Source organism: Diceros bicornis, chromosome 26, assembly GCF_020826845.1.
Source record: "Diceros bicornis minor isolate mBicDic1 chromosome 26, mDicBic1.mat.cur, whole genome shotgun sequence".
NCBI lineage: Eukaryota > Metazoa > Chordata > Mammalia > Perissodactyla > Rhinocerotidae > Diceros > Diceros bicornis.
The window spans coordinates 12199655-12227448 of NC_080765.1; the positions used below are offsets into that span (position 1 = coordinate 12199655).

General features: G+C 43.2%; 1 protein-coding gene across 1 annotated transcript in view; it reads right to left on the reverse strand.

Annotated features, from left to right (window-relative positions):
* Nucleotides 1-20796, reverse strand: part of EIF3B (eukaryotic translation initiation factor 3 subunit B) — a 32704-nt gene extending 11908 nt beyond the window's left edge. The window contains exons 1-10 of the mRNA XM_058569419.1: nt 20306-20796; nt 15269-15461; nt 13336-13455; nt 12958-13015; nt 12637-12765; nt 12237-12394; nt 2234-2365; nt 2073-2139; nt 1621-1667; nt 401-611 (exon numbers count right to left, since the gene is read on the reverse strand). Coding sequence (XP_058425402.1) covers nt 401-611; nt 1621-1667; nt 2073-2139; nt 2234-2365; nt 12237-12394; nt 12637-12765; nt 12958-13015; nt 13336-13455; nt 15269-15461; nt 20306-20780 — 1590 coding nt within the window. The 5' untranslated portion in view covers nt 20781-20796. The remainder of the gene's footprint in view (nt 1-400; nt 612-1620; nt 1668-2072; nt 2140-2233; nt 2366-12236; nt 12395-12636; nt 12766-12957; nt 13016-13335; nt 13456-15268; nt 15462-20305) is intronic.
* Nucleotides 20797-27794: the final 6998 nt, after the last annotated feature.

Sequence of the window (27794 nt, forward strand, 5' to 3'; positions counted from 1 at the left end):
AATCTTCCTCAGCAAAAACAAACAAACAAACAAAACCTGGGTGCAGAACTGTGTCAAGCATGCTACTCTTTGTGTTAAAAAGAAAACACATTGATTTTGACTCCCCCAGAGAAGGAAGACGGATGCCTGGAGGAGACATCACCGAATCCCCTTGTGAACTCTCAACTACATGAACATATCACCCACTCAGAGTTTTACAGAAAAAACGACACTCCTTGCTGGAATGTGACAAGAGCTCTAGCCATGACATGCCAGCTAACTACTTTTGCTATTAGGCGGGTCTGAGAATAACTCACAAATGTGTGAACTCCAAAACCCATTAACATCCTGTAGACAGAACAGGCCAGTTTGGTGCTGCACAGAGAGAGGGAGTGACCTCTGCCTACTGGCATCTGCTTACCTGGGTGCCTTTTGGAGTCCTATCTACTTTAACACACAAGTAATCTCCATTTTTCTGCCAATGTAGCTTGCAATCCACGACATTAAACAGATTCCTAACTCTGATCTCTTGTCTGGTAGGAAGCTGCATCAGGGTCACCCTGGCGGGAATATCTTTGTCTTCAGGCACCCAAAAGGCTATTATGTTACCACCAGGAGACCAAGAAAAGTCTCTGTGGAACAAAGAAAATAAAACATTATATAAGGACCGGCTGAGTGATGATAAAAACGAAAAGCAGCAGAGAACTTAAGCGCTCATCTCCTGTATTAAAACTTGGCACTGGCACATTTACCACCACCGAGAGCCACAGCTCATACTTACCTGGGAGCTGCCCACCGTGAGCACTGCTCCAGGAACTGTATGTGCAGCTCACCTCATCCTCCTAACAACTCTGGGACATGAGGACGCTGACTTTGCCAGTGAGGAAAGATAGAGATGCTAATACTGCCACACAGTGGATCAGTAAGGATGCACAATGCAGGCTCTGCAACCACCCCTACTCTTCACCACCACAGAGCCTGCTGCTACACGGCAAGCAAAATGAGTTTTAGGCTGTTGGGCCCAGCTATATGATTTCTGAAGATTCATTAAGGTGCTGAAGGGGAAAAACCCCAAATCAAAAGTCTAAGAGGATTAAGGAAGAATGAGGGCAATTCTCTCCACTATGTAACTACCCTAGAGGGCAGGTGCTGGGATGAACAATTCATGAGTTTCCCTCTGTGGAGACTATCTTCACTTCTGCATTTATTGAGAATCAGTTCCTAGATAGCCATAATTTTGCCAAGAATGTAAAAATAAAAGGAATAAGAGTTGCAATTTGGTGAAGGCCATCCAAACCCCACTGCACGGATCACCAGAGCAACAAGACGACCTTTCAACTAAGAGCAGTCCCCCTCTTCCTCAGACTGCACCCCCAAGCCTCTGGCTCCAAGGCAGGGAACATGAAAGGAAGCGGACCCAAGACTCCGCGGCCCTCAAGATGCACCTCTGTGCAGAAAGGCGAAGGCTAACAGGAGGGCTGAGTGGGGGCCCACTAACCAGCAGCCCAGGTGGTAGCAGCCTCAAACCTGCTGTGCCATCCTTGTGCCTAGAACAAGTACACAGTGTTTTCTCTACCGTGTAAGAGCCCAGCGCCTACATGAGAGAGCAAACCAACCTGACTGGGTGAGACAGTCACTTACTTTATGCCAGAGATCTTCAGGCTCTTCTTGTCCAAAAGACCCATGGACTGCCGGAAAAAACGAGGGTTATGATTCAGTCAAATCACGCCAATGTCTTGATAATATACACAATTTTTTACAAAAAGGCTACAAGAGGTTCTGATGTGAGCTTGCTAAGCGAGCAGTGTCAGCACAGAGGGTGACATACAAACAATGAAACAATTCACATCCCCAAGCCATTTCATTAACTCCCATCCTTAATTCCCTGCAGCAGCAGAAGTAGGGGCTGGCAGATTCAAGACCAGAATCCAGGACAGGAGAGAGTAACAACACAGGCGGACCCTGCTTTCACTCTGCACGCATACAGCTCCTCCACCAAAAGCTAAGGGAAAGCACTCGTCTGCGAGCAGCTAGTGAAGCCGACAAGCAACTGACAGGGCTGCTCATTTTTCTCAGATAACTGAGTCACTTACAGGAGTTTCATAGATACTGAGAGTATCAACTGTCATTCTGGCAAAGAATTTACCATCATGGCTCCATCTACAAAGAACAAGAAGAAAAGAAGTGCCAGGCTCTGTCATTGAAAAGCAAAGGCTACAAAGAGGTCATCACTGGCTACCAGTGGTCTACTTACTTAAAAATAGGCCAGTGGGCTGAGCTTTCACAGTGAAACCCTCTCTTCTTCTGGCCAGTAAGGATGTCCCAGATGATGATGGCCTGAGGGTCATCCTGAGTGTCCATCAGGGGGCTGAAAGTCACCAGGTACCTGTAACAGAGCAAAGACTTTATCATCTCCTGCACTCTCCATCTTCTCACTGGAGGTCACAACTATGTGCAGATGTGGTGAGTACACCTGCACCCACGCTACAGTGGAGGGGTGAGCTGCCACTCCAGAAGGTCACTCCAGGCATGGGAGAGGCTGCCAGAACAAGCAGTCAAGGCTCATGCACTTCCTCCAAAACCCCAGGCTTCCCTGACAATGCTCTCCCATCAGGAGACCCTACTGGAAACATGGAGTGGAACCATCTCCACGCCACTAAGCACTGGGTCACTCTTGACACCAGGGCACTCCAAGGGTCATCTTAAAATGTTTCTCCACTAAAATGAGGGTAAGGAAAGATCCAACAGATTCCAAACAAGTCTGCTCGTGTGCTCTAGTGGGAGGAGTGATATGGAATCCTCAGACTTTATCTTCACTGAAATTTAATGAAGACAACAGGTGAACCGAACAGCTGGTCACGTGCGGTTCAAAAGCAAGTCTACATCTGATGGGGCGTTTGGTGCCCAGGGCTTCTCCCGGTAATTATTCACCCAACTGCTGCCTTGTCGACACCCATGGCACCCATGCACGTAGCTTACACAAAGTGTAACTATCTAAATCACACCACTCTCTCAGAACAGTGCGAGGTAGGAAAGGCAGAAACAGACGCAAGAGAGAACAGAGCCAGCCCCCTTGCTGGTTTCTCAGTAATACTTCTAATGACTGCACCTTCTCCTCGTAAGGCTCTGTGTCATCCTAATTCACTAGATTAGTAATAGTGGCTGGAGTCACTTCCCCCGACAAGTTGTTAAATTCCCTCCTCAGACCTATCCTACACACCTGGAAAGGACACACTACAAGACTATCCTTGAACTACAGAAACTAAGTGCTTGACTGAAAAACAGATTTTTCACATTGTGATCTGTATGACCAAAGCAGGCATTCACTCACTCAATCAAGTATTTCACAGGTTGGGGACTTTGCAGAGCACCGGGAATATAATTATGAGTAAGAGATGGGCCAATCTCTATCCTTGAGTGACAGACAGATGTGTAAACAGACAAATCACAACTTAATGTGATAAGTCTAGCAACACAATGTCTATGAGAATGCAGGTAGAAGTAACTGCCTGAAGGACTGAGGCAGGTTCACATGAGATGAACAGATGGAGGAAGCCTTCTAACCTGCCTGTCATCTTAGCACAGAGACCAAGAGTCTCTATGTGGATCCGATTTCCACATATTGCTGCTGGAATGAGAAATATCAATTATTCTGTACCAAACACAGGAAAAGTGGTTGCGAACACATGCAAGAATACACTACATAAAAACTATTTTATCAAAATTAACCAACATCCATCAAACAGAACTTACAGTTTACAAGAAATACAAGGATAACAGGGACAAGTTAAACATCGCCTCAAGGAAGGAATCAGACTGATCCCAAGGTGACAATTTACAACCCATCTGGTCCTGTCGTAACAAGTCAATATCAAAAAAGGCAGGGAAGGACGTACAGCTCAAGATGCAAGAGGATTAAGAGAAAAAAGGACTAAACACAATGTGCACACCAGACTGGATCCAGGTTTGAACAAACTAGCTGTAAATAAAAGCTATTTGCAGACAAATGGGGAACCTGAACATTTATCAATATGAGATGATATTAAGGAATCATTACCAGCATTGTTAGGTGTGCTAACAGAATTGTTATTACACAGGACATCTTTATTCTGAAGTGATGCATACTTTTGTACACATGCCTACCACTATAAAAGACACAAAAAATTTTTGAAGCAAGTATGGCAAAATAAAAAAATCATTAAATCTAGGTAATTAATATATGGATGTTACTGTAAGTACTCTCTTTTAGTTTTCCATGTTACAAAAGTTTCATGCTAAAAAGCTAAAACAAAATAAAGCAGGAGTGATGTCAGCATCATGGCAGGGTTAAGTTTTTCCCTTTGTCTCTCCCCTCTAAGTTACAACTAAACGGACATTCATTAACCCACAAAGGATTCCCTGCACAGCACAAGAGTAAATCTGAGAGATCCATGCAGCCAGTCATCTGAAGGTGGAGGGAGTGGGTCCCCAGGAGGCAGTGGAAATAGGTGAGCGCACCCCTCCTCGTCTCCAGCAGCAGCGATCTAGGTTGTGGGTCCTCACACAGTAGCCAGTATGACTGTAACAGGCGGCGGGGGCAGCCCAGCCCACGCAAATGCTTTTCAAGTTACAGCCCAGCCCGTGGGAGCACCCACAGTGCCACAATGGCCCTGCCCAAGGGAAGACACCCCGCTGAATGGTGCAACTCAGCCCCTGCAAAGGAGCTGCCACCAAGCACAGAAGCTCAGCCAACCCACCAGTGAGCGCAGAGCCCAAAAGCACAGAGCTTGTGGCAAAAGAAAGTGCTCCTTGCCTCCCACCTAGTGCACCAGCTTGGCCAGTGCCCTGCCAAGTGCAGTGGTGCCACACCAGAGCAACCCACCAGTGGAACACAGAGGCCCCACGTGTGTGTGTGTGCATGCGTAACCTGCCAAGTGGCTGCCGCCAGCGCACAAATGTAGAGCAGCCCCACGCGCACAACTTCCAGCAGACAAGCAGGATCAGAAAACATAGTTCCTACCCCACCAGTGGTGGGAGGCAGAATCTGCGACCTGATACTACCACAAATGCACCAGCAAAGGATCACTTCATCAAACACCATGAAGAAGTACAGTAACACTTCAGAGCAGAAGAAAAATGACAAGTCTGCAGAAATCAATCCTGAAGTCACAGAAATTTACAATCTAAATGACAGAGAATTCAAAACAGTCATCATAAAGAAACTCAATGAGTTACAAGAAACTCAGAAAGACAGTTCAATGAGCTCAGAAATAAAATTAATGAGTAGAAGCAATACTTCACCAAAGCAGTTGAAACTCTAAAAAACACAAACCAAACAGAAATTCTATGCCGTTTTTTTTTTTGTGAGGAAGATCGGCCCTGAGCTAACGTCCATGTCAATCCTCCTCTTTTTGCTGAGGGAAGACCGGCCCTTAGCTAACGTCTATTGCCAATTCTCCTCTTTTTTTCCCTTTTTATCCCCAAAGCCCCAGTAGATAGTTGTATGTTATAGTTGCACATTCTTCTAGCTGCTGTATGTGGGACGTCACCTCAGCATGGCTGGACAAGCGGTGCGTCGGTGCACGCCCAGGATCCAAACCTGGGCCGCCAGTAGTGGAGCACGCCCACTTAACCACCAAGCCACGGGGCCAGCCCCAAAACAGAAATTCTAGATACGAAGAACAATTAATAAGATAAAAAATAATCTAGAATCCATAAAAAATAGAGCTGATGATATGGAAGACAGAATTAGTGATTTAGATAGAAATACAGAAATGCTTCAGGTGGAGGAGAGAGAACTAAGATTTTAAAAAATGAAGAATAGTGACGTCAGCATCATGGCGGAGTGAACTCTTCCCTTAGTCTCTCCCAACCAAGATACAACGAAAAGGACATTCATTAACCACGGAGGACACACACACACAAGACAACAGACGTCTCAGAGATCCACACAGCCATATGTCTGAAAGTGGGGGTACGGAACTCCCTGGGAGGCAGTGGAAAGAGGCAAAGAGATCTCCTCTCCCTTGCCGAGCAGTAGCAATCTAGGGAGCAGGACCTCCCGGGGCTGCTGGTGTGCGATACTGAGAGGAGAAAGGGAAAAAAGACAGCACCCCATGGAAACGCTTGCATTCTCAGAGGTGCCTCCCAGCCTCTGGGAAGGCTTGACACCAAGGTGGATAAGCAATCGTGGGGGCATCCACACCAAGCCAAGCAGCCCAAGCCAGCAGACAGTGCATGCAGAGCAGGATCATGCACATGAAGGAAAGCGCCTCTCTCCCCTCCCATCTGGCACACCAGCTCAGCTGGTCACCCAAAACAGAAGATCCTCGCCAGAACGCCTGCACGTACATGTGTAAAGCAGCCGGGCCCTGTCGGCACAGCTTCCAACAGACAGGCACAGCTACCGGGGGTGGCAGCAGGCTCAGAAGACAGCTCCTGCCCCTACAGTAGCGGCAGGCAGAATCTGCGACCAGATACTACCACTATGCAACGGCACAAGTCCACCCCATCAAACAGCGTGAAGAGGTATACTAACACTCCAGACCAGAAGAAAAATGACAAGTATCCAGAAATCAATCCTGAAATCACAGAAACTTATAATCCAAATGACAGAGAATTGAAAATAGCTACCATAAAAAAATTCAACAAGTTACAAGAAAACTCAGAAAGTTCAATGATCTCAGGAATAAAATTAATGGAGAGGGAATTCTTCACAAAAAAGATGGAAAATATAAAAAAAAAAATCAGAAAAGTTGGAGATGAAACAATGAATGAGATAAAGGAAAATCTGGAGTCCTTAAAAAATAGAGCTGATATTATGGAAGACAGAATCAGTAATTTAGAGGACAGAAATATAGAAATGCTGCAGATGGAGGAGCAGAGAGAACTAAGACTAAAAAGAAATGAAGAAATTCTCCAAGAAATATCTGACTCAATTAAGAAATGCAACATAAGGATTACAGGCATTCCAGCAGAAGAAGAGAGGGAGAAATGAGCAGAGCTTGTTCAAAGAAATAACAGCTGAGAACTTCCCAAACCTGGGAAAAGACCTGGAATTACATTTAACTGAAGTTAATAGAACTCCAAATTATATCAATGTAAAAAGACCTTCTACAAGGCGTGTATTAGTAAAACTGGCAAAAGCCAATGACAAAGAAAAAATACTAAGGGCAGTAAGGCAGAAGAAAATAACCTACAAAGGAACCCCTATCAGGCTTTCAGTGGATTTCTCAGCAGAAACATTACAGGCTGGGAGACAGTGGAATGATATATTCAAAATTGTGAAAGATAAAAATGTTCAGCCAAGAATACTCTATCTAGCAAAATTATCCTTCAGATACGATGGAGAAATAAAAGCTTTCCCAGATAAACAAAAGCTGAGGGAGTTCATCACCACAAGACCCACCCTACAAGAAATGACCAAGAAAGCCTTCATACCTGAAGAAAAAAAAAAAAGGGGTTACAAAGCCTTGAGCAAAGAGATAGATAGACAAAACCAGAAAATTGCAGCTCTCAATCAGAACAGGTTAGCAAACACTCAATTATAACATTAAAGATAAAGGGAAGGAAAGCATCAAAAATAACTATCCTCACTTCATTTTAATCACAAACTCACAACAAAAAACGGAATAAGTAGTGACAACAATAACTTAGATGGGGAAGAGGAAAGGGATGGAATCTGCTTAGACTAAGCAAATAGGAGACTATCAGAAAATAGACTATCTCACCTACGAGATCTTTTATACAAACCTCACAGTAACCACTAAACAGAAAATAAGAGCAGAAACACAAATGATAAATAAAGAGAAAAATGAGAAAACCATCATAGAGAAACACCAAACTGAACTGGCAGTTCAGAAATACACAGGCTGAGAAGCAAGGGAAATAGAAAACAACCAGAAAACAAGTGATAAAATGGCAGTATTAAGCCCTCATATATCAATAATCACTCTAAATGTAAGTGGACTGAATTCTCCAATCAAAAGACACACAGTGGCTGGATAGATTAAAACACAAGACCCAACAATATGCTGCCTCCAGGAAACATACCTCAGCTGTAAAGACAAACAGGCTCAGAGTGAAGGGATGGAAGACAACCCTCCAAGCTAATGGCAAACAAAAGAAAGCAGATGTTGCCATACTTAGACAAAGCAGACTTCAATATAAAAAAGGCAATGAGAGACAGTATATAATGATAAAAAGGACACTCCACCAAGAGGACATAACATTTATGAAAATATGAAGATGAACAAAATTGACAAACCCTCAGCCAGACTCACTAAGAAAAAGAGAAGGCTCAAATAAATAAAATTAGAAATGAATGAGAAAAAATTACAACAGATACCACAGAAATACAAAGGATTATAAGATAATACTATGAAAAACTATATGCCAACAAATTGGACAAACTAGAAGCAATGGATAAATTCTTAGACTCATACAACCTCCCAAAACTGAATCAAGAAGAAATAGAGAATCTGAAGAGCCCAACCACAAGTAGAGATTGAAACAGTAATCAAAAGCCTCCCCCAAAATTAAAGTCCAGTACCAAGATGGCTTCTCAGGAGAAGTCTACCAAACATTCAAACAAGATTTAACACCTATCCTTCTCAAACTATTCCAAAAAATTCAAGAAGACAGAACGCTTCCTAACTCATTCTAAGAAGTCAACATCCTTCTGATCCCAAAGCCAGACACGGACAACACAAAGAAGGAAAATTACAGGCCAATATCACTGATGAACATAGATGCAACAATCCTCAACGAAATATTGGCAAACTGAATACAGTAATACATTAAAAGGATCATACATCATAATCAAGGAGGATTTATACCAGGGACCCAGGGATGGTTCACAGGGATGCCACTGATGGCAAATCAATCAATGTGATACACCACATTAATAAAATGAGGAATAAAAATCACATGATCATCTCAATAGATACAGAGAAGACATCTGACAAGATCCAACATCCATTTATGACAAAAACTCTCAATAAAATGGATATAGAAGGAAAGTACCTCAACATAATAAAGGCCATATATGACAAACCCACAGCCAACAAACCCACAGCCAACATCACACTTAACGGTGAAAAACTGAAAGTCATCCCTCTGAGAACAGGAACAAGACAAGGGTGCCCACTCTCGCCACTCCTATTCAACATAGTACTGGAGGTTTTTGTCAGAGCCATTAGGCAAGAAAAAGAAATAAAAGGTATCCAAATTGGAAGGCAAGAAGTAAAACCTTTGCTGTTTGCGAATGACATGATTTCACATATAGAAAACCCTAAAGAATCCACCAGAAAGCTATTTGAAATAATCAACAACCACAGCAAAGCTGCAGGATAGAAAATCAACTTACAAAAATCAGTTGCATTTCTATACTCTAACAACAAACTATCAGAAAGAGAACTCAAGAATACAATCCCATTTACAATTGCAACAAAAAGAAAAAAAATGTCTAGGAGTAAAAGGTGAAAGACCTATAGGTTGAAAACTGTAAGACATTATTAAAAGAAATCAGTGACAACACAAAGAAATGGAATGATACTCCATGCACACGGATTGAAAGAAGTTAGAATGTCCATATTACCTAAAGCAATCTATAGATTCAATGCAATTCCAATCAGAATCTCAATGACATTCTTCACAGAAATAGAACAGAGAATCGTAAAATTCACATGGGGCAGCAAAAGACCCTGAATAGCTAAAGCAATCCTGAGAAAAAAGAACAAAGCTGGAGGTATCACAATCCCTGACCTCAAAGTATACGACAAAGCTACAGTAATCAAAACAGCACGGTACTGGCACAAAAACAGACACAGATCAATGGAACAGAATTGAAAGCCCTGAAATAAAACTACACATCTACGAACAGCTAATCGTCAACAAAGGAGCCAAGAACATACAATGGAGAAAGGAAAGTCTCTTCAATAAAACGGTATTTGGGAAAACTGGACAGCCACATGCAAAAGAATGAAAGTAGACCATTATCTTGCACCACGCACGAAAAATTAACTCAAATGGATTAAAGACTTGAATGTAAGACCTGAAACCATAAAACTCCTAGAAGAAAATATAGGCAGTACACTCTTGGACATCGGTCTCAGCAGCATCTTTCAGGCAAGGGAAACAAAAGAAAAAAGAAACAAATGGGACTTCATCAAACTAAAGAGCTTCTGCAAGGCAAAGGAAACTATGAACAAAACGAAAAGACAACCCACCAACTGCGAGAAAATGTTTGCAAATCATATATCTCACAAGTGGTTAATTTTCAAAATATATAAACAACTTATGCAACTCAACAACACAAAGACAGACAACCCAATCAAAAAATGGTGTGGGGGGGGGGCCTGGCCCAGTGGTGTAATGGTTAGGTTCACACGCTCTGCTTCAGAGGCCCAGGGGTTCACAAGTTCAGATCCCAGGTGCGGACCTATGCACCACTCATCAAGCCATGCTGTGGCGGCATCCCATGTATAAAATGGAGGCAGATGGGCACAGATTGTAGCTCAGGGTTAACCTTCCTCAGCAAAAAGAGGAAGACTGGCAACGGATGTTAGCTCAGGGCTGATCTTCCTCACCCCAAAAGAAATGGGCAGAAGATATGAACAGACATTCTTCCAAAGAAGATATACAGATGGCCAAAAGGCACATGAAAAGATGTTCAACGTCCCTAATTACCAGGAAAATGCAAATTGAAAGACCAAGGAGATATCACCTCACACCGTCAGAATGGCTATAATTAACAAGGTGAGAGATAATAAGTGTTGGAGAGGATGTGAAGAAAAAGGAACCCTCAAACACTGCTGGTGGGAAAGCAAACTGCTGCAGCCACTATGAAAAACAGTATGGAGATTTCTCAAATAATTAAAAATAGAAATACCATACGACCCAGCTATCCCACTACTGGGTATTTATCCAAAGAACATGAAATCAATAATTCAAAGAGATTTATGCATCCTTATGTTCACTGAAGCATTATTCACAATAGCCAAGACGTAGAAGCAACCCAAGTGCCCATGAACTGATGAACGGATAAAGATGTGGTCTATATATACAGTGGTATACTACTCGGCCATAAAAAAAGACAAGAGTCCCATTTGCAACAACATGGATGGACCTGGAGGGTATTAAGTTAAGCTAAATAAGCCAGACCGAGAAAAGACAAACATCACACGATTTCACTCATATGTGGAAGATAAAGAAACACATGGATAAAGACAACAGATTAGTGGTTACCAGAGGGGAAGGGGGTGGGGGGTGGGCGAAAGGGGTAAAGGGGCACATATGTATGGTGACAGATAAAAACTATACTATTGGTGGTGAGCACGATGCAGTCTATATGGAAACTGATATATAATAGAACACCTAAAATTACACAATGTTATAAACCAATATGACCTCAATAAAATAAAATTGAATAAAAAATTTAAAAAGCAGGTGCAACACGATGTCTCAGTAGCCCTGCAACACAAGGTGCTCCCATCAGTCCCACGTGAGCTCAGACTACGTAGTAAGATGCTGAAATGTTGCACAGACATCGCTGCACAGCATCGACAGAGACAGAGGATGGGACAGTGAGTGCACCAGCAACCCAGGGAAGGCTTCAGAGACAAGCCCTGTTCATGGGGCTCAGAGAACTCGGGGGAGAGAGCGTTCTGGGCAGTGAAGCCGTGAGCAGACAGCAAGGAGAATGCTACAGGGCCGTGGGCAGGGCTCCTTCAAGCTCCTCATGTCACACCTTCTCACACAAAGCTTTACTACATGGATTATTTCATACATGAGAAAAATTCATTCACAAGAAAATTATCTTCAAAATACATGATGTTGGACTGGATCCTGAAGAAAAAATATTTTGCACAGAATATTACTGGATCAAGAGACAAAACTGGAAAATGCTAGTGTTTAAATGAAAGTATTAAGTCTATGTTAAGTTCCCTAAAGTTAGTAACTGTACTGTGGGTATGTATGAGAATTTCCTGTTTCTAGGAAATGCACACTTGGAGTAAAGGGACATAACACTTCAACTCACTCCCAAATAGCTGATGAAAAAAGTATGGTAAGTGTATCTGAAGAAATTGACAAAGCAAATGCAACAAACTGTTAACTGGAGATTCTTGGTAACCAGTGTATGGGAGTTCTCTGTACTCTTCTTGCACTTTTCCTATTAAGTTTGAAATTACTGTAAAATAAAAAAGTTTTAAATCATCTGTAGAAGGGTGGCATGAGGTGAAAAGAATAGACTCCATCTGCACTTTCTAACAGCTTACCTTTCACAAGGTGAGAAATCAATCAGCTGCACCCCCTGGTGGCTGAACCTCTGAATCTGTTTGAATTTCTCTCCCCCCCAGAGAGCAATGCCTCGCTGATGGAAGGTTGCCAGGTAGGTGCCCTTTGGAGACCAGCGCACATATGTCTCTGTCCACCTCTGTGGAAAAAGTCAGAGCCAACATTAACACGACAACAAAAGCCAAATGCAAAGACCCCTCCTTTCACATGAATTTACTGCTCAATCTCTTAACTGAAAAACAGAAGAAGCTTATTCACTTCTCATGACTTATTTCAAAGCTGGAAGAAAAGAGTTATCCTCACTTGACCTGCTCTTGTACCCAAGTTCCCCTCTGTTAAGGAAATTCAGAGGTAAGTCTCCACGTGTCAGCAAATACCCACCGCTCGCTCTTCAATGGAGACAGGATCCTTCACATCATTCCAGAATATGGAAGTACGATCTCCACTCTCAAAAATCACACTGTATTGATCCCTGCATTCTGCCTCTTCAAGCCAATAACGTAAATTTCCCTAGAAAAAGAACCAAAGGCAAGGAATGTAATATATTTCATTAATTTTAATCAAAGAAAATGTATTCATAACTATTGGTCTTAGAGATGTGACTAATTCAGTCAGCATCTTTAACTCCTCAGGAATTCACCACCTCAAGCCCAGAGGTTAGCCAGCATTTCTCTCAACTACTTACAGATTTATACAACATACCAAGTCTTTGAAAGGTTGTTTCTCTGGAATATCCCACTCATCACTGATCGTCATATACCTGGAAGAGAAAAGACTGTTTAGTACCACACAGTAACGATCAGAACAAGGGGTGAGTGACCAGAGGCTGGTGCCTCTCAACCACAGGCAGCTCTGCACTCCTCCCCTGTCTCCCCTAGAGCAGGGAAAGGATGACTAAGAGCCATGAGGTGAGGGGCTGCTGGTGGTGAGGGAGCTACTGGCAGGAGTGAGGGGGCCACGCATGTGAAATGGTCCTGCAGTGGTGTGACTGGAGAATGGAACCAGCAATCCCCCGAGACACGCCGAGCCGTTCAGGCACAGGTGACTGTCCAGGTTCTCAGGGCCGGAGTCAGAACTCACTTGTCAAAGTCAGTGAAGAGGTTGACTCTGAACGTGTGCTGCTTGTCGAGCTTGTAGCCATCGGCATTTTTCACGGCATCCACGGCATGGGCAGGAGACGCATACTCCAGGAATATGTACCTGAAGGGAGAAGTAGGGCAACATGCACAAGTGTGGACTTTCAGATCAGACAGGTCATGCACCATACACACAGACCCCTGCACAGGCGTCATTAAGCACTGTAAGCATCTGTGAGCGTCTTACTCTACGCCCCCGAGGCAGTCACATCACTAGCAGAGTAGTTCCCTAAACACAAACAAAATCCTACCAGAATATCCAAAGTCTCTGACTCCACAACTATAAATTACAGAAAAGCTAATTAATAAAAATGTTCATTATCTTGACTGTAGTAATGGCTGCACAGACATATGTACGTCAAAACTTATGAAATTGAACACTTTAAAACTATGCCAAGTTTCCTGTACGTCAATTATTTTGATAAAGCTGTTAGCAAATCTAAAAAACATGGATAGTCTAACATTGTGTATTACAGGTAAAATTACAAAAGCTCTCATAACTAAAAGTATAACACACTGCTGGTCAAAGCAGAGGTTACCCTTCCACCTAGTTCCCGAAATAGAAAATATTAGACGTGTTACTTGTATTGGATAATTTTTTTAGAACCTAAAACTATTCGAGGTAGTTTCCAAAATCTGTACTAAAAAAAAATTAAACTTCACCATTTTCTCACTCCTATCCTATAAAAGACAATTTTGCCTGTACTCTCTAAGGTTGATATTTACACGAAATTTTAATGGAGAAAGTCTGACAAGCTTGTGGAGCCACAAACAGAACTTTTGTTACTGCCGGTCGAGCGTAAACTGGTAACAACCACTCGAGCATAATTTGACACTGTCTAGCAGCACTGCAGACATTGTCTAGGGACATTTTACATAACCTCACAATTCATCTACTAGGTATGTAACAAAGAAACTTACACCTGTTCAAAAGGGGATAAGTACAAGACTGTTTATCATTGCAAAACACTAAATGTCAACTGTTAGGAAAACAGACAAACTATTGTATGATACAAGAGGATACACAGCATTTAAAATGAAGGAACTAGAATCACATTCACCAACACAGAAAACCTAATATTGAATTTAAAAAGCAAACTCCAGGGGGCCGGCCCGGTGGCGCAAGCGGTTAAGTGCGCGCGCTCCGCTGCGGCGGCCCGGGGTTCGCTGGTTCGGACCCCGGGCGCGCACCGACGCACTGCTTGGCAAGCCATGCTGTGGCGGCGTCCCATATAAAGTGGAGGAAGATGGGCACAGATGTTAGCCCAGGGCCGTCTTCCTCAGCAAAAAAAAAAAAGAGGAGGATTGGCGGATGTTAGCACAGGGCTGATCTCCTCACAAAAAAAAAAAAAAAAAAAAAAAAAGCAAACTCCAGGACACACACCTCACACTACCATTTTTAAAAGATGCACTGTTTCAGGTAACACTAGGAAAAAAAGCTGCTAATTAAGCAACGACACAACGCTTTCACCTAGACTGTAAGAAGTATCCCCATTTCAGAGATGTTAAAATGAGAAAAAAAAAGCACAACTTAAATTAATAAAATACCATATGTAAAACGTTCCTGAAATTCTGCCAGCTTCCAGATCTGTCGGGCCCTTTACCCAGGATGTATCTTGTGTCGATTAGTGTTCTGACAGCAGAAGATTTAAATATTGTGATTTCTTAAGAATTTAGCAGCCAACCTACAATACCCTAATTCAGAGCCATCCCCCTTCTTTTCCTTCTCCCTGCCTGATGACCCCAGGACCAGTTCACCACTCTGTCCGCACAGCTGCCAGCTGAGGGCAGCGTGAAGAAACGAATGAGGTCAAACGGCCATGGTGAGGCATCAGATACCAAGAAAATACTCTTCAGTGAGGGGGAACATCACTCACCCTTTCGTCTTTCCATCCTCCTCTGGATAGAAATCATTTGTGATTTTCCCAAACTTGGAAAAGATCTTATGGATGACATTTTTGAGTTTTTCCAGACGGTCAGGTCCCACCTGAGGAACATTGTCCACCACGATCACCGAATCAATGCCATCTGCTTCCTGGGGCCGATCTTTGAGTATATCTCCCAGTAATTCTGTATAAGTAAAAGATCTGTCAAATGACTTTTTGACCAACCAAAACAATCTATTAGCTTAGGATATTGAACACATTTCCAAGAAGCAAAAAATGAATAACTGACCTAAATGCTTCCACTGTGAACAAAAGAAATCATGGCCCTGGCTTGCCTCAAAATTTACATTTGAAAGAATTAGGAAGATTTTAATTCTTCACACTCCGTTTCGATAGTCAAGATACCTCAATTCTTCACACTGTTTTTTTTTTTTTAATAATTTTATTTATTTATTTTTTTCCCCCAAAGCCCCAGTAGGTAGTTGTATGTCACAGCTGCACATCCTTCTAGTTGCTGTATGTGGGACACGGCCTCAGCATGGCCGGAGAAGCGGCGTGTGCGCGCCCGGGATCCGAACCCAGGCCGCCAGCAGCGGAGCTCGAGCATTTAACCGCTAAGCCACAGGGCCGGCCCTGTTCACACTCTGTTTTGATAGTCAAGATACGTCAATCGATTTCTGGCAATAATGGAATATTTTAAATGAATTTTTTAAAAAAGACTTTACTGTTGCAGAATGCAAACAAAGAGGAAAGCCTTTCACTGGGAATCAGAAAAACCCAAAGTGAGCTGGGGGATGCCTGTGGTGAGCCCTCCCCAACCCACCTCCAATGCAACCCACCACCAGGCACTGTCTTTGGTTTAAAACAAAACAACCGTTACCCAATATTCCTAAAACAAGCCTTGTCAGAAGACAACACGGGGCTGAGACCAGCATCTAAACCAGGAGACTAGAGAACACTCAAGCTCATGAGAGCGCACAAATAATGACGCATTACGGCTTCACGATTGACGCATTACGGCTTCACGATTGACACTGTCTCCAAGTCCATGAAATACCTCACAGGGCTGTTGCTGACACCAGCCATTTATAGACATTCAATCCAGAAATGCTTAGGACAGTGCTTGGAACATAGCAAACAATATGTTAACTAATATTTTCATAACTACACTCAAAAAACCCAAAATGTATTACGTTCACATCACCTGCTTGTAAAATTAGGATCATAGAACCCAAATCTTAAGTACTCAAACTTCTTAGGATTGCTTCATTTCCACAAAATGGCCAGTTTCCATAAGAAAAGAAGGAAAGACAGGTATAAAAAGGACTAGAAAAATAGAAACTTGGGAGGAACCAACACGAACAGGTCTGGGAAGCAGACTGGAGGCCCACTGGTCTTTCTGGGCAGTCCAATGCCATCTGAGCGCTGCCCTCTGCAGTCTTACCTGAGCCTGTCTCAGGCCTTCAGTCCTGCTGACCATAACCCTCCAGCACCCACAGAAATGCCTGACAGGCTCTGGAGATGCACATTCGGAGGTCAAGTGGAGTATCAGATCACATAAAGCAAACCCTACCATTTTAATATAAATTCTGTACAAATCCTAAACTCAATTAGCTAATCTAGAAAGCTGTAAAATTACCAGGCAGTGGGTTAAGAGCTGGAACAGAAAGACACCTTTCAAAGCTGCCATCAAAGCACACTCATGAGATGAAACTGCATCAGTAAATACAGCCAGAATGAGAGTACAAGGTAATTTTTAAACAACAGCTGAAGATAATGGCTTGTTACTCACGTATCTATGTGTTCCGGAACCTAATTATCACTCTAATTTTTGTATCACGCTCTTAAAGAATTTCAACGTGCTAAATAAGACACGTCAGGAAATATTCTCTGTTGCATTTCATTTTCAAAAGTTAAGATGAATTTTTTCCACTTTTGTTTGAAATCTTCCATCATAAAAAGTTAAAAAAGTCCACAAAAAGGGAAACAAGTCCTTTAATTTCAAGAGGTAAGCTTTGTTATCAACTATATCTAATTAAACTCAACGCTTTTATGAATGATATTGAAAATATTACCTTAAAAAAAGAATTGCCACTTAAATTTCAAAGAAGATAAAACTGAGACCAAGAAGAGAAAAAAGAAGGAAAGAGGCAGATTAGAGTCATAGCAATGCAAGACATCCTCCCTAGAGAGACTGGAGTGAAATCCTTGGGTTATTTTTAAAGCTCACTTACCATACAATTAAATGGCCTGTTAAGCCTGATATGAGTTTACAAGGTTTCCAATAACAAATTCAGCCTTTATACAAACTGTGGACTCTTCCCACAACCTTCTCTAGTTTATAAGAATCTCCCCAAACACACCAAGGTGAATAAACGTAGTAACTACACAATGAAGAAACACATTTCCTTCACCATTACCAGCATTCGCACCTGGTCACCCTTAACTCATGGATTCCCAATCTGGCTCCAGGAGAGAAAGAAAGCAACTCTCAAAACTAAATAGCAAATATAAATAATGTTTAATGAGCCAAAACAGAAGACATTTAGTTAAAACTTTTATCATATATCAGTTTGACGGAGCACCAAAGGCAGTTGAAAAACTGAAAGGATGACTAATTGAGATGCAACTGCGCGACAGTGCTTGTTACTGTACACAGGGCACGATCTGCTCACTGAGAGACAAAAGCCAATCGTCAAGAGGCAAGATGGTGGCAGAGAAAGGGTAGTTTATAAGAGCTTGCTAGCAAGGGAAAAGATGGCTGACTAATGTCTCAAAGCACCATCTTACAGAACAAAGACTACAGGCCAGTTATAGAGAGGGCTGGTCTCCAGGTGTGGGAGGCATCTGGTCTCATGGTAGGGACATCCCTCTGATCTCTAGGCGGGGCATCTGGTCTCAGGGTGGGGGCATCCATCTGGTCTTAGTCCCTGGCAGTCTTTTGTTTTACTGGATATGCATCAGAGACTGGAGCAACGCCCTGTACCCTAATCTTTCAGCTGTCACTGATGATGGCTATCAGCAGAGTCTCTGCCCAGGGATCACCACATTTCTAAGGAACTCAAAAGAACAAAGTTATCAATTTATAGCAGCTGGGAGGGGCCATAAAATCCAGAGTTAGTCAGAGATCATTCAAAGTTACAATATGGCTTCCCTTATGTCAACCTCGTGTTGAGCTGGTATCAGTGCTGATCTGTCTCAAAGAATGAGGCAAGATGACTTTGTGGTGCTTATATTGCACCCACGAGAGGGCTTTTCAGGAGACTCAGTCCATTTTCAAAAGAACCCTTACTGCCTTCTGCAGTGCTCTCTGACCCCCTACTGGGCAATTCTCACCCCACAATTTGTACTTGAGCTACTGACCATAACCAAGTAGCCTCAAGAAAACTGACAGCTGGCCTGCTCAGTTTTAGTTCCTTAGGACCAGGAGCTTCACAGCTCACTCTGGTAAAAATATGAGGATCACAAAGGCTCCCAAAGGCCCTCCCAGCAGTCACCTAGCCTGGCTGGCCTATGCTCATTGCAGCATCCTCTGACTGCCACACACTCCAATTCTGGAAATAATTCACATGCTAGAAATCTTGTATGAATTAGATGTGCTCAAATAATGCTTTAAAAAAATCAATCACAGAGTAAATACTGAAGAGCTCAAAATAGGCTTTAACATCAAAACTTCGATTTTACAATACAATATAAATTGCTGCGGTAAAAAAGAATGCTGGTCTGGGCAGCAGGATGGGGAGGGGGTGTCCCAGCGACACCGCCTCCCTGTGAGTTCTCAGCAACCTACCTCGCCATAAGGAACACATTTCCTCTTGGCTGAGGGGCTTCCAGTCCGTGGCTCTCAAGTCTTCACTAGCTTGTGGAGCCTTTCCTGCTTTTCATGCTAAAATATCTTTTGTCTTACGAAATAATGTACGCTAACAGCGACAGTAACAGGTAGCTCTTTAAAATTATGTTTAAATTAAAAGTTGACAACTCTGTGTTGGTTCCCTAAGTTTTCTTTCTCATTTTACTTGAGATTCTTTATAATTCAGACTCAACTTCACTGTGATCAGACACAATATCTCAAAAACACATCTACATCTCGATATTGTAACATCTTATTTTCTTGGTGTATTACTGGCTATTTCATTGATGTTTTATTTATTTTTCCTATTTTACTACAACAGTCAATACACAAAGGAACCCACTGATGTGCTCCCAGCTTGCAGAATTCAAATAGCTAAAAAAAAAACATACACGAGTAAAAACAAATGAGATTAGCTATCACCAAAAGTCACTTTAGAAGACAGGCTTTCTCAGGCAGGAAGCAGAGGTACTGCCTATAAATTGAATCAATGTAGAAAGGAAGGCAAAGCAAGCTACAGTCGACAACACTAAACCCTGAGATCTGCCAACACAAGAATGGCGTCTGCCTACACTGAGGAAAAGGGATAACCAAACAGGTGGCTGGCAGAGTCGGCCTGGCACTGTCCTACTAAGAACTCTCTGGAAGAAAACGCTTCCGTGGGGCAGCGGCAAAGGAACCAGCTCTGCCATAACCTATTCTGAGGATAGCGTCCCATCTGCCCCTAAGAAGCCGGCACTAAGTCACTTTCAGACATTTGACAGGTGTGGCTGTCATTCGAGGCATCCAGGCCTGTTGAGGGAAAACTGTCACCCGAGACTGTGCAGCACTGGAGTGTCCTGTTTGCTCGACCCTAATAGCCACACCACTGCCCACACGGCCACAGCTCCTGCGTGCACGCCGTCCGCCGTCGCCACTCCCCGAATTCCCGGTTAGAGTGCAAATAACTGGCTCCCCAAGCAGTCTCCATCCTGTCCCCTCTTTTCTTTTTGGAGAGAAATGAAAGCACCCAGGCTGTCACAGGACACCTTTCCTACGTGAGGGACGACGAGTGGAGAATGGGGACCTCCATGCTGAGTTCCACGGGGCAAAGCCCCTGGTGGGCTCCAAGATGCGCGGTGACCCGTTCCGCGTTCGGGGCCTCGGGAAGCTCCGCGCAGACAGCCACACCGCCTCACCTTCCTCGCTCACGTCGTCCACAAAGTCCTCGGGGTCGCTGAAGGAAGGCTCGTCCGCGCCGGCGTCCTCCGCCGCCCCGCCCTGCTCCCCGCCCGCCCCCTCGGACCCGGCCTCGGCCGCCGCGTCCTGGGCCTGCTCCCCCGGCGCCTCGCCCGCGGCCGGGACGGGGGCGGGGGGCTCCTCGAGCGGCGCCGCAGACGACCCGAGAGCCGCGCCGGCCGCTTCCTCCCCGTCGGCTGCGGGCTCGGCTCGCACGTCAGGCCCCAGCCCAGTCTCAACCTCCGCCGCTGCGTCCTCGCCGCCCGCCGCCTCCTGCGCGCCGGCCCCCGCGGGCCGCGGCGAGTCCTCCCCCGGCGGCGGCTCGGAGGCCGGCTGCTGCTGCTGCTGCTGCTGCTGCTGCTGCTGCTGCTGCTGCCCGGGCTCGGCCCGCTGCTCGCCCGCCTCGGTCGCGGCCACGTTCTCCGCGTCCTGCATGGCCCGCCGCTACCACCTCACCTCGCCCCGCCGCGCCGCGCTTCCGACTCTCCCAGGTCGCACTGCGCGCCGACCGCGGGCCATGTGCGTGCGCGGGGCGTTCCATCAGACTCGGAGCGGGGGTGGGCCGCCCACGCCCTGACTCCTGACAGCGTGGCCAGAGGAACAAAAGGGCAGCATTGTGTCCACTGATGATTACGATAACGCTCGTGTGAGAAGCACGTGCGAAACTCCAATCACCAAAGCGCCTCTGGTGTAACTACAAACTCATGGGGAGCTCGAGCTCCCCCATTTGTGGGAGCGGGTGGTTCCGTCCAACATGGCAGCCAGGCACCTCCTTCTCCCGTCGGGCGCTGCGGCGAAGGACTTAACTATTGGTGACGCCGCAGGGAAGGAGCAGAAGGTATCTTGGTATACGGAACTGCAGGAAAATATGTAACTCAAAAAGTAATACTACAAGAAACTGTAAGTTCAACCAACTATTTTTATTGTGATATCTTTAGCCTCTCATCAGTTTAGCTTACATTACTAGGTCCCCCCTTCACGTGTCGGTGTTTAGACTCGTCCACTGAGTGGGCACATGGATGGACGCTTCCAAAACATAAAAGGAATTCTCGGCCGTTGAGCCGGAGATGGACAACACGACTAGGAAGACGATTGCCTGGCACGATACGAAAATGAATGAGAGCTGCTTTAATCACTTACGCCCAAGCCCACCGTGGCGGCTGTAATTCCACCTCTCCCCGTTCTCATGGTCGCCGTGGTTCGGCCCACGGAGGCCTCCGCTGGAGCGAGCGCGGGTCACGTGGGGGCGGGGCGGAGCCAGCCGCGGGGGCGGGGCCGGCGCTGGAGGGTGGGTTTCGCTCTGAAAAGGGTGTTCTGTGTTTGTAGCTCCTATTTTGGTGGCAGCCGGTGGTTGTGGTTCTGGGGGAGGGGAATGGGGAATTAGTGTTTAATGAGTGCAGAGTTTCAGTTTGGGAAGATGAACGAATTCTGGAGATGGATGGTGGAGATGGTGCACAACAGTGTGGATGTGCTTAATGCTGCTGCACTGCACACTGAAAAATGGCTAACATGGTAAGTTTAATGTCATGTATATTTTACCACAATTGAAAGAGAGAAAAAAAAAAAGAACTAGGGTTCTTAGGTTGCCTAATACTAGGTGTGAATCCTCCTCATCTTACTTTTCAGCCGTGTAACTTTGGGCAAGTCTCCTGGCATCTCTGCCTCAGTTATCCCATCTGTAAAATGAGGGGTAACTCATTTTGTGTGCGTGGCCTGTGGACCGCCTTCACCAAGGCAAACTGATTTCTCCTAGAAGTCAAAGTTATGCTCTTGATTTCTAGTTGTATCTGCAGTTTTCATAGATCATTGGGCTATGCTACCCCTTCTCTTCTAGAAGGTGCTAAAGGTGACAAATCAATGAACAAGAAGCAAATATTCACAGAAAAGCTGGAAAACAGGGGCTGGCCTGGTGGCATAGTAGTTAAGTTCGGGCGCTTCCCTGCGGCAGCCTGGGGTTTGCAGGTTCAGATCCTGAGTGCAGACCTGCACACTTCTCATGAAGCCCCATGCTGTGGCAGCGTCCCATATACAAAATAGAGGAAGATGGGCACAGATGTTAGAGCAGGGCCAATCTTCCTCACAAAAAAAAAAAAAGCTGGAAAATAGTTGACCTTCATTGGCCAGCTGCATGTTTCTTAGGAAAGACTTTTGTGGCATGCATGTGTTGCATAGAGTAGCCACTCATTACTATTTCCCAGTGAGGGGAAAATTGTATCCTTTAATGCAGGTGAAATTGTGTTGTGCTCATGATGCAAAAAAAAGAAACGTACATTTTCAAAATATATTTCATAGTGTTCTAGGGAGAGGACCAAGATCAGCAGTTCCGCTATCCTCAAATGCCTGAGAAGCACTGTAATTGATACTCAAATTATAAGTGCCTAAGTGGGAGGTGCTCTGCATTGGGGATACAGTGGTGAGTACAGCATGTATGATTGTTGCCGTCTTAGAATTGCAGTGTAGCAGGGGCAACATTCAGGAATCAAAGCATCACAGATGTGAGTGTAAAAGTGCATCTGTGATAGGTTCATAAATTCTTTGACACGCTTTCTTTCAAAAGGGGAAGCCAAACCCTGCTCCTCTGAAGTGTGGGTGGACTTAGTCACTGGCTTCTCATGAATAGCTTGTGGCAGAAGTGATGCTGTGTACCTTCCAAGTCCAGGTCCTAAAAATGATATGCTTGGGGCCGGCCCGGTGGCGCAAGCAGTTCGGTGCGCGTGCTCCGCTGCGGCGGCCCGGGGTTCGCCGGCTCGGATCCCAGGCGTGCACCGACGCACTGCTTGTTGAGCCATGCTGTGGCGGCATCCCATATAAAGTAGAGGAACATGGGCACAGATGTTAGCTCAGGGCCAGTCTTCCTCAGAAAAAAGAGGAGGATTGGCATCAGATGTTAGCTCAGGGCTGATCTTCCTCACAAAAAATAAAATAAAATAAAATAAAAAATAAAAATGATATGCTTGCTCCCGGTTCACTCTCTCTCGAATCACTGGGTCTGAAAGAAGCTGGCCACCTTGTCCTGAGGACACTCATGCAGTGTGTGGAGGCGCCCCAGTGTGGAGGAACTGAGCTCCCCAGACAGCATCAGCACCGAGCTGCCAGACATATGAAATGGAAATGGATCCTCCAGCCCCAGTCAAGCCTTCAGATGGAGGCAGTGCCAGCCCGTGTCTTGAGAGAGGCCTCAGGAGAAACCAAACCTGCCAACACCTTGATCTCAAACTCCCAGCCTCCAGAACTGTGAGAGAGAAATTTCTGTTGTTTAAGCTGCCCGGTCTGTGGTATTTTTTTTACAGCAGCCTGAGCTAACTAATAGCGTAAGTAAAATACATAGAAAAAGGCCTAGAAGGATACACGCTGAACTGAAAAAAGTGTTTGATGAAGGTAAGTAGTATTGGTAGTGTTGGTCAAAAAAAATGTTAATTATAGATTCTAGGTGGTAGATTTACTCTTCACTGTAAAATTCTCTCAACTTTTGTGTATGTTTGAAAATTTTTATAATAAATTGTTGAGGGGGAAGGACTCAGGAGCCAGCTTTAAGAGGCCCCCCACTGCAACAATTTGAGCCTCAAAAAGAATAAAAAACTGCATATGATTGACATAAATAAAGTATGTTTAAATCCATTAGTTCATAATGCTGTTAAAAAAAAAACATTCATCACTGGTGACTCTTGCTGGGACATTATCTCATTGTTGTAAAGACAAAAGACTCTAGCAAAAAATAAGTAATCTTGCCTCTCTTATTTTACCTTATATTTTAAGGTAACCAAATAGTTGATTAGGGATTGTCCTTCTTTATTGAAGAATTCTAGCTAATACATGCAGAAGGATCAATAAAATTGGAGAGGCAGCATTCTGCAACCCTTGTGAAATAAAGATCTAAGCAATGGTCCTGCAACCGGTGGATGAGAGGTTGATAGGGAACCGTGTGATGGAGGGAGCAGAATGACACCACCTGAGATTAAGGCTGTAAATTTCCCTCTACATGCTACTTTAGTTACATCCCACAAATTATAATACGTTGTATTTTCTGTTGCAAGTGTTTTCTAACTTCCATTATGATTTTTTCTCAGACCCATGGATTATTTAGAAATGTGTTATTAATTTCCAGATGTTTGAGGATTTTCCAGACATGTTTCCAAAATTGCTTTCTAGTTGAAGTCTGTTGTGACTGAAACATACCTTTGTATGATTTCAATCCTTTTTAAAATGTATTGAGATTTGTTTCATGGCTAAGAGTGTGATCTACCTGGGTGCACGTTCCTTGTACACTTGACAAATGTGCTGCTGCTGTTGGGTGAAGTGTTCAATAAATGTCACTTGGGTCAAGTGGATTGAGAGCTTTGTTCAAGTCTTCTGAAACCTTACTGATTTTCTGTCCACTTGTTCTGTCAGTTGGCTGAGAGAGCAATGTTGGAATCGCCGGTTCTGATGATGGATTTGTGTATTTCTACTTTCAGTTTTATCACTTTTTTCATGTTCTTTGAAGTTCTATAACAGGTGCATACACATTTAGGGTTGCTTTGTCTTTTTGATGAATCGGCTGCCTTAGCATTTTAAATATTCCTTTTTATTCCTGGTGATGTCCCCTGTTCTAGTGTCTACTGCTAGTACAGCTAACCTCCAGCTTTCTTTTAATTAGTATTTGCCTGGTGTTGTGGTTGAATTGTGTCCACTAGAAAGACAAGTCCAAGTCCTAAGCCCTGGCACCTGTGAATGTGTCCTTATTTGGAAATAGGGTCTTTGCAGATGTGATCAAGTTGAAATGAGATGATATCAGATTAGAGTGGGCTCTAATCCAATGACTAATGTCCTGTGAGAGGAGGGAAATTTGGACACACAAAAACACAAAGAGGAGAATGCCCTGTGAAGATGGAGACAGAGATGGGGGCGATGGATCTACAAGCCAAGAAATATCGGGGATTGCTGGCAACCACCAGAAGCTAGGAGAGAGGCATGAAATGGAGTCTCCTTCAGAATATCAAGAAGAAACAAGCCTGCTGACACCTTGATTTCAGATGTCTAGCTTCCAGAACTGCGAGAGAATACATTTCTGTTATTATAAACCACCCAGTTTGTGGTACAAATTACAGCAACACTGGGAAACTAATATATATGGTATAAATTTTTTATTCTTTTATTTTTAACCTATAAATAGCTTGATATTTAATGTGGATTTTATAGATAGCATATAGTAGGATCTTACTGTTTTAATCCAATCTGATAATGTCTGTCTTTTAAAGGGAATGTTTACATTATTTATATTCAGTATAATTATAATTCTGGTTGGGATTAAATTTACCATTTTAGTATTTATTTTGTTTTTGTTCTATGTGTCCTTTGTTCCTTCTTCTTTTCCTGGCCTTTCTTTTATTAATTGACTATTTTTATTATATTTTATCTGAACTATTAGCTTATTAGTTATACCACTTTTATTTTTTATACTCATTACTCTAGGGTTTACAGTGTTTTATCTTTGACTTATCATAGTCTCCCTTTAAATAGTATTACTCCCCTTTACCTATTTCCTTCTACTCCCTCCTGTCTTTTATACTATTGTTGCCATACATTGTAATTCTGTTCTATAAACCCCACAATATATTGTTATATTTGGTTTAAATGATACATTTTAAAGACATTAAATGACACAAAAATGTCTTTTATATTTACCAACCCATTTGCCACTTCTGGTGCTTTCATTCCTTTGTGGGTATCCAAATTTCCATCTGTTACCTTTTCCCTTTACCCTGACAAATTTCCTTTAACATTTCTGTAGTGCATTCTGCAAATAGCAAACAGCCTAACTCCTAGCTAGATAAACATAAAACCTTATACTAAGGCTGGTCTACCAGAGTTTCTATTATATGAAACATTGTGTCTAGTTCTTAGCAAAAAATTACAAGGCATGCTAAAAGGCAAGAAAAAACACAATCTGAAGAGACAGCAAGAGCAAGAACCAGACTCAGATATGACAGAGGTTTTCTCATTATCAGACCAGAAATTTAAAATAACTATGAGTAACATGCTAAGTCTTTAATGAAAACAGTGGACAACACGCAAAACCAAGTGGGCAATGTAAGCAGAGAGATGAACACTGTGAGAAAGAATCAAATGAAAATGCTAGTGATCAAAAATACCATAACAAATGAATGCCTTTAATGGGCTCATCAGTAGACGGGACACAACAGAAGAAAGAACCAGTGAGCTTGATGACATGTCACTAGAAACTTCCCAAACTGAAATACAAAGAAAAGAAAGAATGAGGAAAAAAATCAAGGGTCCAAGAACTGAAGGAAAATAAAAATTGTAACACACACATAATAAGAATACCAGGAGAAGAAAGAGAAAGGAGCAGAAGAAATATTTGAAGTAATTATAGCTGAGAAATTTCCAAAGTTAATAACAGAAACCAAGACACAAAGCCAAGAGGCTCAGAGAACACCAAGCAGGAGAAGTACCAGAAATTCATATTCAAACTGCAGAAAACCAAAGACAAAGAGAAAATCTTGAAAGAACCCAGAGGGAAAAAGCCTGTAGAGAAACAAGGATAAGACTTATATCAGAATTGTCAGGAACCATGCCAGCAAGAGGAGAGTGGAGTGAAATATTTAAAATGTGGAAAGAAAAAACCCACCCACCTAGAATTTTGTGTGTGGCAAAATTATCCTTCAGAAGTGAAGACAGAATAAAGATTTTCTCAGGAAAACAAAAAGTGAGAGAATTTGTCACCGTTAGATCAGCCTTGCAAGAAATATTGGAAGTGCTTCAGAGAGAAGGGAAAGCACGTAGATCAGAACGATGTTCTGATAATAGCAGCAGTATATTGGCTGATTATAGCATGTGGGTAAGTGAAAAGAACGGCAGCATTGTTATAAGGGACAGGAGAGAGGAATTGGGCACACTCTGTTGTATGGTACCTGCACTACCCCTGAAGCAGCATAGTGTTATTTGAAAGTTATTTGTAAGTGTATACTACAAATTCTAGGGCAACCACTAAAGTAATTTTTTAAGAGTACAATATACTGAAAAGAGAGAGAAAATGGAACCATAAAAAATACTCAGTTAACCAGAGAAGGCAGAAAAGGAGAGAAAGAACAAAATACAAAGAACAAAAAACTGTTACAAGCATGGTAGATATTCATCCAGCTCTCTCAATAATCGCTTTAAACGTGAACGGTCAAAATATATCAATTAAAAGACATAGACTGTCAAAGTGAAACAGGCACACATTTTTAATATAAAGATACAGATAGATAACCAAACAACCCAGTTTAAAAATAGGCAAAGGACTTGAATAGACATTTCTCCAAGAAGGTATACAAATGGCCAATAAGCACATGAAAAGATGCTCAGCATCACTAATTATTAAGGAACTGTAAATCAAGACCACAATGAGAAGCCACTAGGATGACTATTAATAAAAAAGAAAAATAAAGAAGTATTAGTGACGTTGTG